The following is a 14729-nucleotide window of genomic DNA, read 5'->3' as shown; positions in this document are numbered from 1 at the left end:
ATGTGTTGGTCGGAACACAACGAAAACAACGTTTATATTTGCCTCAAATGTGCGTGTGTTTTCAAATAAGTGTGTAGAAAGCCTGAGCTACGGCTCTGCGTTTGGTGTGCATGTGCATGATATTAGCTGGTATTACAGCAACTAATTCAGTATGGATTAAAGTACAACATCTATTGTATTTGTATGTGTATTTCTTATCACGGCAGGTTCTGAATCAGACATCCAGGCTTGAGATCCAGCTGCTGGAAAATTCTCTTTCCACAAATAAGTTGGAGAAAGAGTTAATGGTCCAGACCAATGAGATCAGCAAGCTGCATGACAAGAACAGGTAAACCCAAAACCCCACACCCTGGATACCATCCATTCTGTAACAAAGATAGCTCTCATTGACTTTAACACGTAGTTTGTCTGTTTTCCCCAAACAATATTCAGTATAATAGGAAGCTGGTCTTTTCTCCGATGAGGCTATGCTTTCCATGTTGGACCGCTGCGCCTCTGTCGTGAAATCAGCCAATTAAAATGTGGCTTTTGGGTTTTCGTGTCTCCAAATCTGGTTATTTACAGTTGATTGGTGCTGTGGGATTGTCTTAGATGATGTAAAGGGTTTGGTCCACATCATTGCGGTATCCATAGTGACCCCATGCAATCACTTTGGAGGGGGGGAAAAAGAACACCATTTGAAAGCGTAGTCCCTGGTGATTCTGACTTATTTCTTGAGGCTTATGGAGTTGGTTGTCTGAAGGCAATTCCCCTAAGCTTCACCAATTATGACATTATTCCATCTTGTACGTGTCGTCTGTACTTTTTCCTTCACCGAAATCTATAATAGAGTTAAATGTATGATCAGGTAATGAATTTGATGTCAGCCTATATCATCTTTCAGGCATTAGATTGTATCGTGGTTATTCCCACATACTGAAAAGGTTTATTCTTTTACCTCCGATGAGTCTGTTTATATTGTGAGGGGAAATGCATAGCAACCAAACCTACCATTTTTGATTGTAATGTCATATAATATTGTAGTTCCAGTAGATCTGGATGCCTTTAAGGACCATAATAATAAGCAACTTCTCCGTCTTCCATCACAAACTTCCCGTCTGTCTGTCCTTCCCCTCAGCCTCCTGGAGCAGAAGATGTTAGAAATGGAGGTACGACACAGTGAAGAGCTGGAGACGCTGAAGGAGGAGAAAGGGAGCCTCCAGACCCTGGTGGGGAGGCAGAGCGGGGTAATCGGGGAGCTGGAAGCCCAGCTGAGCCGGGCCACAGGAAACAGCACGGCGTTGCAGAGGCAGCAGCAAGAGATGATGGATACCGTCCATAACCTGCTCAACCTCTGCTCCAAAGATGGAGGTAAGGGAACTGCAGTCAGGATTGGACCTTTTTCCAGCAATTCCTGTGTAGCATAAATGAGCTGATCAATTATATGCTATTGTGATATTGGATCATCGATATCCAATCGAGCATGTTAGGCTGTATCGCAGGCATTTCAGATACCTTTAAAGGTATCCAAACATCTCTTATAATTTGGAACAAACATTTATTCTGTTGATTTGGTTATAGACTGAGCCAAATGTTGCCTACACCACTAGTGATGACCCTAACCCAACAACCCTTGCTGTTGGCGGCGGCACTCAACTAGTTTTTGATTACTTTCTTCCTCTGGCGAGATGTTATATCATCTTTGAGTTTACAAGAAATGATGATGACACAAGCTCTACCTAACCCCACACTGAGAGACAACAGGGATGTGCTGGCTATAAAACACTGCGTCGTTGAGCGCAGCGGGAAAAAGGAAACACGGTTCTTATTGTAACCCGGTGTGCTCCTGTTAAAGAGGTTTGGTGCCTCTCATAAACCAGCGTGGTGCTGTCTTCTTTTTTTTTTTTGGGTCACTTTTCACGCTTTGCTCTGTGAAGTCTGTTCACACGGCTTCTCTGAACACGTCAAGCATGACCGGTTATGAAGTAATAGGCTTATTTTATTCTTCTGAGTCTCTCCCTCCTGTTAATGCGAGCCCAGGGATTTCCCTGTTGGCCCACCGTTTGACCCGGCAGCAATGGAACCTCTCTTGTTCGGTCAAACGCAGTGAACTCATTTACCCCTTTCTTCGCCATTAATCCCAAAACCCACTTGATCCTAACATTGGCCTTGACTCCCCCAGAGCCACATGAGATTTGACATGAGTGTCCATGTTGGGGGATCGGTTGCAACTTCATTTCCATTTGTGGATTTTCCTGCAGAGACACCTCTAATCCTCACAGTGCTGCTTTCCAAACCGGAAACAACAAGGGTATGAAGGGAATGTCATGAGTGGATAACTACTACACATGATCTCACATGCTTTCTATTTATCACGTTGCTCCCTTTTGTAATTTTAATGTTTCATGCAAAATAAAGGGTCACGGGTGGCCTCTGCTCGCACTCCATCTGTTTAGTCTGGATTTGTGTATATTGCATTTAATCACCAGAGGTCTTTTGAGACCATTTTGGCCCCGACTGATCCTTATGTATCATCCTTGTGTTAAGTCTCAAGTGTGTCCTCACGCGAAGACTTCTGGCTGTCTGTTTTACCGGCTTTGCTTTCTAGCAAGTTTGATTAAATTCTCCGTTTTTGTTTTGCTTGTCAAGCCTCTATTTAGCCACCGTTCCTGCGATCGTCAGTGTCGGCAGGGTCAGGAGAACAGAGTACCACAGTCTGTCCCGCCGTCTGTGATTGGTGGCCTCCTTAATGAGAGGCGATAGAAATGCAACATGGCCACCGCCGCTCCGTGGTTGGTCCTTTCCCCTTCCACGGTGGTGTTGAAGGTTGAGGCGAGCGTGCGGGTCAGAGGCCACCCCTTTCTTCACCCCAGCCTGAATAAGTCAAACCGTAATAGATCCTAAGGGACGCCCCGTCCAAAGGAGGTGAAGGAGGAGGTGGAGCTCATCTGACGGCCGCATTTAAAAAACAGCAGAGTTCTCTCTCTGTCTTTTTTTAAATTTTGTTCCATGTTCAGGGGAGGGTTTTTGTTTGTTTGAGAAACGGATTAGTGTTTTCATTCGAGGAAAGGGTTAGCATTTCATTCCACGGAGTGGCGTCTGCTTGTGTTAGTCGCTGTTTTGAAAACTGAGCCTGAGCATTTCCTTTAAAGCATGGCCTCAAATCGTCTTTGACTTTGTTTTGGGGAAGATTACAGCTACTTAAAAAAGGGAGTTTAAACATTAAATCTCCATAAACTTATTTTTTTCTCCCCCCCCCCCCTCAGCTGTCCATGTATTGCTTTTCCTAAAATGAAGGTTCCCAGTGTGTTTTCAACCGTTGCAGTGCAAACTCAGGGCCGTGGAGATATTTTTTTGATGTGGCCAGATGCGTCAGTGGAGCTCTTGTTTAGGTTGTAATCATTAACCAAACCTCATTAGGGTGCAATGAGCCACATACTGTTATTAACGGTAATTGACATCAGCTTTGGAAAACACTGTCACAATTTCTAGCTGCTAAATATGATTTTGTTTTACAGCGTTCTATTATCCCCCTCGGTGAATGACATTCATCATTTTTACAGCTGCTTACTCAGAGTCGAAGAAAGCCGAATTATTTAAGGGCTCCACTCTGAGACCTTAAAAAAAGGAATTTGGTTGTAGTGCCTCAACATGTACAGTAAACCTCTTCATTAGACCTCACTTTTACGATCCAGACCAAATTTCTGCACGTGATTATTTTTATGCTTCACTGACCGGCAGAATGAGTTGACACTTATTGTTGTAAAGATCCTGTAAAGTGGGCAGCTATTGCGCGTCACCTCAGTGACCTTATTTTTGCAGAGGGAACTAGATTTTATATGTTACATTTGCAAACATTTAAAACTGTTAAAGAAGCATATTTCACTTTATAACACATTTTCAATATTGACCCAATGTATTTCCATCATGTATTTCCTACAAAATGCATTTGCTCCTATGAAATAGTTGTACATGTTATACTTCTTAAGAGGTGCATCATCGGCATATTGGAAAGATAAGCATAAGGAAGTTTCTATTATAAATCTCATGAATCTTGAACATTACCCAGATGTTTTCACACACCCACCGTAATCCTCTTCGTCCCACGTTGAACGAGGACTACCCATCACTGCTGTAAAGTGTATTGTGGGAATGAACTGGTGTTATTTTATGGTGTTTTGCGCCCTTCATATATGAATCCACTAGAGAAATTCATTGGATCTTGTATGGAATCACTTAAACTCTCAGCGGCATTTAGAGACTGATTATAGTCACATGGGAGCTGTGATGTCCATGGCAGTCCATTTAGCTCCATTACTCACTCTCTTTAGTTTGAGTATTTGGGCTCATTTGGCAAGGGTACTGATTTATGCAAACACCCAAGCCCTGCTGGTCCTTTCACATGAACCCCCTACTGAATACGAGTCCCTGCTGAACCACAAAATATTTTTCTGTAAATAAATATTAGGACATAAATAATATTTGCAGAGCTGGGCAGCAAGCTGTTCAAGGCGGGCCGCTCCTTCACTTGAGCATCGGCAGACAGTCCTCTTCCACCGAGGGAGGCGATTGCGAAACGATCGTCCGCACTGTTACAGATCGAATACCAGAAGGTTCCCCTCTGTCGGTGATCTCCCCGACCCTCTAAAATGTGCCCCGCTGTCTGCCGGCTTGGGGTAAATTACCGCCTGACAGGGCCGCCCTTTGTTGTATTAGAGTCTGGGGCGCGAGGGCCCACTCTGTCAACCTGTCACAGCAGGAGATTCTTGTCGCCGACACTCAATACTTTGTCAAAATGCTCGGATTGGAACACCCAAAATAAGCGGCCTGCTTCCACCAGGATGTTCTGTGCTCGGGGAGGGGGGGATCAAAGCAAAGGCTGAAGATCGCTGACATCTTCTTCTCCGACAATAAAAACAACGGCTTGAAAATTGAGATGAACGCCTCATATGGGAGGAGAAAGGGAGGAAGTAAGAGGAGAGAAAGGGGGGAAAAAGGGAAAATCGGAAGGAATTTCCATCAATATAACAAGGGCTTGGAAGGTAAATATAAACCACTTGTTATAACAGGAACTTGAAATTTATAGCTTGTAGTATTTTGTCGTTAGCCCCTTGCTTGGTTTTCAAAATAGTGCCGCCATAATTATCTACAGATGGAAATGGATGCAGCTGGTGTGTCAGCGTCCGAGGCCTTTTCCTTTTCGGAGCGGGAGATCATCCAGTCAATGAACTGCTTCTCTCTTGTTAATAAGTTAGTCCCCCTCAGATTGTATCTGACCGTTACAAGATACTCGCAGTGAGACCTCACCGATCGGCTTCTGCCTCACACTCCTTTTATATCTTCTCCTCTGAGATGTACAGATCTGAAATGTGATAAATAGACCCCTTTAAAGCGTTTGTTCGCAATTTGTGATTTCATAAAACATTATAGAACTGTGATTCCCATACACGCAGGGTCACATGAAGGGCAACGGGTTTTAATAGCACAGATGGGCTTTTTTTTTAACAGTCAGTATTCTTGTGTTTAAATCTGGGGTAAAAATGTTCATTTGATCGCTTCTTTTATCCCAAAATATTGTCGCTTCAACACCTGAGATCTGGCATCCTGTCAGACCAAGTCTGAAAAAGTGAACAAAGTAAAAGTAACCATGTTAAAAGATTAACAACAACTTCAAATAGTGTGACGGTGTTTCCATATTCTGTTTTGTGCCCACAGTTGTGCCAAATAGCACAAAGGTCGCGGATGAGGAGAAGAAGTTCCGCGACTGTGCCGACCTCCACCAGGCTGGCTTCCACAAGAACGGAGTCTACACGATCCAGATCAACCCTCAGGAGACCAAAAAGGTGGCGAGCCAAGTGATGTGAAAATATATCTGCCTCATCACCGCTTCTAGGTCTTTCATTGTGGGTTTGCAGGCAGCAGGAATACTGAAGGCTGAAAATACATTTGGCAGCGTGAGTGCAGGAGTTAAGCAGGGGGTTGGTTGGGGGGGGGACGTTGAGGTGTGAAACAGGACACTGAGCTGATCAGGATGGTGACAATCGTGCAAGTGTGTGCGTGTGTTTCTAACCTCTACACTCTGCTTACATAGTCTTGATTGATGGGAGTGATGATTTAATAAGTTGGGAGGTCGGCACGAGGTTTGCCTGTGTGCATTTCTGTCCCGAACCCCAGATTGGTGCTGCTGGGCAGAGATTTTAATTTTACTCTGCGTTGGGAAGTTTCAGTAACTCCGACTTCAATAAAGCCCCTTTTGTACATGAAGGCTAACCCTAAAATGTTCAGGAACATTTACTGTGTGAGGTCACGTGTTAATGAGAGAAGGGATAGATATTATGGGAAATACGTACAGCCGATTTCCCTCCTCGAGACCTTATGTTTCAGGGGAAATGCTGAAACGGCTGTGATGTAAATGAAAGCAGTATGATTGTAGGGACGAGCACATGAAGGTCATAGATTTAGAAATGCTAATATTAAGCATTAGGGATTCCGTGACCACCGTAAGTGAGTATATAAGTAAGTTTGTGCATGTGTACCATGAACGATGAGGGAAAGCGACTCTGTCAAGGGCACTTCCCTAATTATACCCAGGCTGTGTTCATGTGTGTTCAGCTGTGTGGGCTGGCTGAGGTGAGAGACCTTCTCCGCTCCGCCCTGGGGTCTCCTCAAAACAAAAGAGCAACGCCGCAGATAGAGCACCAGCCCGGGCGTTATCAGCTTACACACGCTGGGGTCCAAGGTTAAGGGCCACATTACACCCAGGACCCCCGCTTTGATCCTGCAGAAACCAGGCCGCGCTGATGAGGACCATCTCCGGGGAGTTGGTGAGGGATAAGGAGACGCTGATTAAGTTTGAGGAGAACCCAGATACGTCGCATTCCCGAAGATGATTCATCGCGAAAGCTGGGGAAAGGAGTGTCCGAAATCAAATAATTGTCCAAATGACCCTCCATTGTTTGTCAATGCCGCTGAGACTCGCGTTCATTGTTGAGTTAATCAGCTTGTTAGTTACATATCTTCTGAACCCTGCAAAAAAAACAAAAATGTAAAAAGAATGTGTGCTATCATTGTTCCAATAACTTCATACATGTGTTTTTATTTCCCACCCTCCTTTGCTCTCTGTTTTCAATTGTGTAGGTGTATTGCAACATGGAAACAGCCGGTGGTGGATGGACGGTCATCCAGCGCAGAGAGGACGGCAGCGTGGACTTCCAGAGGACGTGGAAGGATTACAAGACGGTGAGACGAGACAGATGCGCATTCATCCACTCATCCATAGCCATTAAAGTCAAAAATGATAGCGGTGGTCCTTGAAACACAAGGCAGTGAGTCAACACAAGTCATAAATGAAGATAATGCTCTCATTCGTATCCATTACAAACTGCGCCTGTGAGCAAAACATCCTGTTTCAAAAATCCACTTTGGGATTATGAGAAACGGCGAGCGCTTTTTGGCCTCGATTGAACACGCTGAGAAGTAAGAGGCAGGATTCACTGACCCAGATGTCCTTCCTCGTCGGCGATAGCTCCCCCATCGCAATATTGTCGAGGGTGTCTGAGACTCAGCCGAGGCTTCGGTGACATGCTGTTATTCTTCCTCTTTTCCAACAGGAAATTATTACCTAAATCTGCAAACAACACATTTGTTTAGTCTCGGTAGCGCCGTGCCAGGTGTTTCATCTGTTTGTCATCGGGGGGGAAGTGTATGCATATTTGCATTGAGGGTGTTAACATTTCAGAACCTAAGCTGCGTTTAGACGGTGAACTGGATTTATTATTGCTGGCCGTTGCGTTGCTTGTGTTTTTGCTGTGCAAGTCACCTGTGTTTACCTTCCCTTAGTTCTGAGTTTATTGTCAAGTAGACTGTGTTCATTCTATCCACTGTAATCAGTTTGTTTGTTTCCGGATGAATGATTTCCTCTGTCTCAGCTGCTGTACAAGACAGTGGGAAAGATGTTCAAGTTTGTGGGACATTGTTAACCAGAGAACTAAAGAGCTAAAAGAAAAGGACAGCAAAAGAAGAAAATAAAGATATGTGGCCTAAAAAGTGCCCTCTAGTGCAGACCTCGGCCAGATGTGTCCCCCCGTCTCCCTCCGAAAACAAAGAAGAGTCAAGATGGGGGGGCAAAGATAACAAAAATGTGGATTTATTCATCTCTTATTGTGCCTAACTTCAGTGGATTCTAATATATCAGGTATGAAATGAAGCTGTAGATGTTCCGGTTTTTGAGCAATGACAAAGGACAAAATGTGGCCCGCAACAGACTAGCTGAGCTAATAACCAGGAAAGCCTGTAACTGTTTTTTTTTTTTTTAAACGTGAATCATCGAAACCATGAATGGTCCTTGAGCAAAATATGAAGCAGGTGGCTCCAGTCGTATGCAAGATTAGCCCTGGACAGACAGACAGGCACACAAACACAAACACAGTCTCCTCACAAGCCTGGCGGAGATAATGCGACAGCCGTGGAAACGGTCCAGGTTTTGAACAGGTGTCACAGAGAGCACGGAGTTCGTTACAGCACGCCAGGGCACACTCACGGACCTTGGCCGACATTTACGGCGCTGATCTGACAGCTCAGTATTACCGTTCGTCTCCTTGAACCGCCTGGAGGTGATCAATGGGGTTTTATTGCGTTATTAATTTTCTCATTCTCGGTCTCCGGAGGCGCGTGCTCACAGATTTAATGTGCTTGGAGGATTTGTAAATCTTTCAGTAACATCTGACATGCTGTTTCTTTGTGGGACCACGGAGAGACGTTTGGCAACAGGGATCTGTTGCACATGTTAAAATAGGATCTTAAGAGCATCTAATGCTTGTAATTGCATTACCAGGAGACCACACATCATAGGGGACCTCGCAAATTATGTTCACAGCTCACTCTTCTTATCAGCATGTGAAAACGCTGTTTGTTAAGCATTGGTTCCCATCCAGTACCCCTGGGGGGAACGCCTAAGTAATTAACTAGTAAGTTTACAATAACCACGCGTTGCAAATGAGCAGAGAACTCTTGACATATTGTTCAATATTATGTTTAAAATCATAATCAATTCATGAGAACATGATGGTAAATTGAGAGATACTTCAGGGCTCATCTGATAGAGACGTCCAACACAAAAGGGTTGGGAACCACAGTTCCTGAGTTTTACAGCGCTCAGTGTTCAAAGTTACTTTTTTCCCCAGGCATTCGGATATTTAGGAAGTGTAACTGAAATGCAAACCGAGCGCTCGGTCCAACAATGTGATGAAACATCTCCTCGTGCGACTGATGTGGATCAGGTTTGCGTGTGAACGATCGCGAAGAAGCGGAACTTTGTGAAGGAAAAACCGTTCACAGAGCTCGACTCCCAAGCCTCGAAGCCAGAGCTCTCGATATAAACCACACTCGCAGTAGGTGGCGTTGGACCGAGCTGGAGGACAGTCAGAGGGGAACATCTCATCAGCAGAGAGAGCGAGAGGGAGAAAAAAAAGAGAGAGAGAAAGCGGTAATGGGCCCCAGTCACTCTCTCTTCCACCCACACAGCAGGACATGCCTCAGGCTCGAGGAATGCCCCATATTTACTTTCCCTCCTTCCCATTCCTCATCACCACACACGCTCAGCACAGACATAGACTTCTCCCTGACCGCCTCCGCCCCCCCCCCCCTCTTTCCCAATCCTAAATGGAGCGGTCCAGACTGTCCTGTCAGAGTGTAATGTCATCCTGCATCCTGATATTCTCCTCTACAATCCACTCTAGCTGCTGTCAGAAGCACTTTGCCTGTGGAACCGGGAGCCACTCTGATCAAATACTAACTTTTGCAGTTGTTTGAAGGAGTGTCCCGTGCATGCAGTATGTATTTTTTTGCGGAGAGAAGTCTTCATGTAATAATAAGTTTAGCATGTGTGACTTGAGAGGAATGGGAAAAGGTGTGTGTCTATTTCAGCTGGTACCCATTTATACACTTTTATATGTAGGTAAGTCTGTCCACGCCAGGAACGAGCTTATAAAACCTGCGTAAAATACATTGGTATAAAATGAGTTATGTGTGTAGAGGAATGGGAAAGAATACTGCTGGAAACGTCCGCTGGTGGGTGGAAACCACATTATTTATTATCACGATAACTGTTTGTTCTGGTCTGATTTCTGATTGTCAATAAATAAATCACAAAATAAATGAGAAAATTCCTTCCCATCCATTCCACAATCCTCTAGCGCTGAGATTTTTATCATTTCTAGGAAAAGAGCGGAGACACCAATAAATCATATCTCGTCTTTGATTTACAAAAAGCTTTTTTTTCCGCTCCTGATTGTGGTGTCTCTCTTCCTCGGCTGCAGGGCTTTGGGAGCTTGCCTGCAGAGCACTGGTTGGGGAACGAGTATGTTTACCAGCTGACCAGCCAGCGGCAGTACGCCCTCCGCGTAGAGCTCACCGACTGGGACTCACACCAGGCCTTCTCACTGTATGACCGCTTCCAGATCGGCAGTGAGAAACAGAACTACAGGTGAGACCACGTCTATTGCTGCTGGACAAAGATGGAATCATGTTTGGGTTATTTAACATTTTTGCTTCGGTTCACTGCTTTCTTGCAAGCTTGTGTTTCATGAAAATGATTAAGGATTGTGATTCAATTCAGTTAATCCAAATGGTTTCGAGAGAGTTGGGTAATACTGGGAGATGTGGTCAAAACAGCGAATGGGAGCCCAGAAACCCACAGCTAGATACTGGCAAGTAATAATACTATGTTTAGTTTGTGTTTGTCAGGAAGCAAAAGTGTACCATTTGTGCTATTAGCAGATGTGGTTAAGATTTGTCCGTCTTCATTACAGCTTATTACAGTGGCTGCTAAATATCCTCGGCTTTGAATTCATATTTGCGCCACATGTTGAATGATACAGACTTCAGGCTGACATCTGAATTAATCTACAAATAATTGAACAAAGTAGTTTTTAACCACGCTAGTTGCAAAGTTCTGCAGAGGGCCGTGTCTTCTTTCATAAGATGGACAGTCATTTTTCTTTTATTTGTATAATTGTTTGAATTTGCCATGACGTTTGGTCCAACATTCCAGCCAGTTGTCAAGTGTCAAGTACCAATGTCTTGTCAAAAAGAGAAAAAAAAAGTGTGATGTCGAACTATAAAGACTGAAATTACCCACGTTGTTGGTGAGTGGGAGGGGAGGTAGATGGGGTCACACAGACACAGGACTTTCAACCAGGAGGACGCTGTTCATGTTGCAAAAGTGTTGTATTGAAGTAGTCATGCTTGTGATGTGTCTTCTGTACAAGAAGTTGTTTACTTAGTTTATTTAAGCTCAACCTTCCTGAGTGTTTAATGGCTACCCATTGTATTAGAAAGGGATGCAAAAGGGATCTGACGAGTGTGTGACGTGTTGAACGTTCATATCTCAGGTTGAATTTTACTAACCTTGGTGGTCCCCTAAATCGAAGCTGTCTTTATTGTATGTCACTAATGGAAGAAAGTGAGGAAGAGGGAATGGGGAAATTCATTATATGAGGAAATAATACTTTAATGGAAGGACAAAACGTTCAAAAGTTTTAAGATTATAAACATTGCTAGTAACTCTCCAGACACTTCAATCACGTCGATCCTGTTATGCAAGTCTGTTGCAAATTCCTTCCAAACCAAATCTATCACTTGTCATCGTCTCCTCATTCCCTTTGATTGACGCTTTGTCCTTGCCTGTTGCGGGGGCGAAGGTTTCTGTTTTCTTTTGAGGGGGTTAATGATAACAGGCCTCAAACTATGGCAGATGCTTGGCCCTCTCAGATGTGGAAAACTACAGCGAATTCCACAGAGTTCCAAGCAATCGCTGGCTTCACAGGAGAAGGTCTGACATCTCCAATTGTGCAGTTTGCACGGGGCGGCCGGTTCTCTCTGATAAGAGGTCCCTTTAGTTGCAAAAACGTCTCGCGTCCAGCTCTGAATGACGAAATGAGGAACGAGATCCTGCGGCTTGAAAGCCTTTAACTCGAGCCTCGACTTTAATCCGTTCCTTGCACACCGAGTGTTTCCCTTCAGCCGCGGGCCGCGAGGCTCGTTGCCACATTTCATTTTCCGATTTGTCTCGCGATGACAGGCGTTTCACTTTACGAGGTTTCCGTCTTGTGGAGTTTTGTACCTGGAGCGCGCCTTGCGGTTTTTCTCCGAGGACTGGAGAAATGGATTTCAATCAAGCGTGAGAGATCGTGTTGGTTTCTTTTTGTTTTGAATTAAACACAGAGTTGAGATTTTGCGTAACCGCAATGTGAGGACTGTGTGAACCTCAACTCTCATTGCAGTTTAGTCTTTACTTCTAGTCTGGTTTGAATGCGTCGGCACTGGTACGGCTGAACCTCAATACTTATTTTACTGTGTCTATCTTAGTGTTAACATCCCATATTTGACTTTTCGTTCTTCTGAATTAAGGCCACAGTAATTGTTTTAGTCCTGCTGCGGCAAGCAAAGGGCATCCCTTTCCATTGCTGCGTGTTCTTCAGGCTCATGTTTGGGAGTCCAGTCGACACACTGATCTCTATAAATAGATTTGTTCTTGAAAAGTAGTTGCGGTATGATAATCACACATTCTCCTCTGAAACGCCGGCCAAAACAAACCAGATGGTTAGGCCCAAAACAATCCATGTTTTTCTGCTTTGGCATCTCGCTTTTTTAATGTCAAACAACCTGCAATCTCCGAATTACATTTCGTGCTCTGAAACATAAAAAAAAATGTTAAAATTGTTTGTTCGTAATATTTCTTTTTGTTGATTTTGGATGATTTTCTGTCGTCCGTGGCGGTTTACTGGAACACTGTCTGCGTCAAACATTTGTAAAGACCTCATTTGACGTCGTAAATCTGCCTCTTGCACACACACACACACACACACACACACATACACACACACACACACTGGCTGCAAGAACAAACGCACACAAACAAGGCTGCGAACAGGCTACTTGGAAACAGGCATAATAATTGAATCGTGCTCACCATTTATCATAAACAATCGCTGAGCGTTGCCAGGAAATGTTTGTCTTGCTGCCAGCTTCTCGGTTTCATCTATATACTGTGAAATGGAAATGACTCAACTTGCAGAGAAAGAGAGAGAGGGAGGTGTGCAATTACTCCTTTGTGAAATATAGGCTCCTAATCCTTTAAATGAAGTCATGTACATGGAATAAGTGTCGTATTTATGACCCGCCTGAAATATGGACTGTTGTATCAGTATAATCATAATGAGATGATTGAAATACCTTCAATAATATAAATTGTGTCATTTCAGTTCTTGGGTATTTGGTTGATTTCTTTTCATTTGAATTGTAAAAATAGAAACGGTTTGTGACTTTTGTGCATAATATCTTAATAATAGAGATAACTCAGTGGTTATTATATAGGTGTGTGTGCTTACCTGTCTCGGTGGCTTTTTCAAGCTAACCCTGCCTCAGAGTTTGCTTCCATGAATCGTATCTGATAAGGTTACAACAGATTTCAGCGTGTCAGCAGAGTTCATGCTGTCCAACAGTGTTAACTTCAAGAGGCCTAAAAGGATACAATTTTCCTGGCCGATGGGCACAGAGCTGCAGGCGCTGGCGGCGCGGCGGGGAGGCCAGGCGCCATCTTGGCACCATTCGTCTTCAGACACTGATCACACAGAGTTGTTTGAAATGTCATTTGAAAAAGGGTTTTTTTTTACCTCCAAAAAAGTCAAAAGAGGCCAATTGTGTATACCTATATTTATGTATTTATTGTGTGTGAAGAAATTAGTCGTTCCAACTTCTCAATGTGAATGTTTGCTGGTTTCCTAAATGCTCCATAATAATAATAATAATAATAATAATAATAATACATTTTTTGTAACACATTTTTCAACGTTAAAAACAATCTCAAAGTGCTACAGAGTAAAAAAATAAAATAAAAACAGGTTTAAAAAACAGTACAAAAAAAGAGCACAAAGCAACAATTTGGCTCAGAGGGAGAAGCGGCAACAGACATTGCCAGCGTCCTCTCCCGTCATCGACCGTTTCCATGACAGTAAACTGAATATATTTGAGGTTTTCACTGCTGGTCAGACGAAACAAGACATTTGAGTATTTCACCTTGGTGTGTGTAAAATGGTAAGGGTCATTTTTCACTTTTATAAGATCATATGGACCGAACTAATAATATATTATTATAGAAAATAAAGTGCAGATTAATGGATAGTGGAATAATTTAACATTTGGCTTTACTATTTATGCACCTCTGGCTCAAAGACGTGGACTTTTATTCCTCAGTGGAGAACAGAAAATCTGTCATGCACAACTTGCATTGGTTTTGCAGGATTTAACGAAAATTGCTCAGGGGCAGATCAAGAGGCATATATCAGTGCAATGGCAGCCAAATAAAAGAAATCTACACTGGCTACATCTGCACAGTGTAAGCTGACATTGGCAATGTTGTTTTAAAGTTGAACGAACAAATCTTATGGACAACACTTTGAGGGGTAAATTTAGGCTGACCAGTGCTTCAAAGTTCCCACTGAACCACAACCTCATAATATTGTGAAATGAGCTCTTGAGTTTTTCCCCCCATTGTGACTGGGGTCACCATAATTGCAGAGGTTACTGTCTCTATAAACAACACAAAAGGTTCCCTATCATCAAACCTAATTTGGTTGCTGTGATACAGCAAGGGTTGCAGAAAAGAAAATAATGAAAATCAGATATAATTTGATGACCTGCACATATTGTTTTAACGATAGCCATCAGAACAACACATTCAGTTAATCACC

At 43.4% G+C, this 14729-nt stretch overlaps 1 protein-coding gene across 1 annotated transcript in view; it reads left to right on the top strand.

Annotated features, from left to right (window-relative positions):
• The window catches only part of angpt1 (angiopoietin 1), a 48208-nt gene that overhangs the window by 21294 nt on the left and 12185 nt on the right, over window positions 1–14729 (top strand). Inside the window, exons 3-7 of the mRNA XM_084031988.1 lie at window positions 207–328; window positions 1118–1350; window positions 5695–5822; window positions 7117–7218; window positions 10296–10462. Coding sequence (XP_083888114.1) covers window positions 207–328; window positions 1118–1350; window positions 5695–5822; window positions 7117–7218; window positions 10296–10462 — 752 coding nt within the window. The remainder of the gene's footprint in view (window positions 1–206; window positions 329–1117; window positions 1351–5694; window positions 5823–7116; window positions 7219–10295; window positions 10463–14729) is intronic.

This window comes from Eutrigla gurnardus (assembly GCF_963514095.1).
Source record: "Eutrigla gurnardus genome assembly, chromosome: 17".
Classification (NCBI taxonomy): Eukaryota; Metazoa; Chordata; class Actinopteri; order Perciformes; family Triglidae; genus Eutrigla; species Eutrigla gurnardus.
This window is presented reverse-complemented; position numbering and strand designations above follow the sequence as displayed.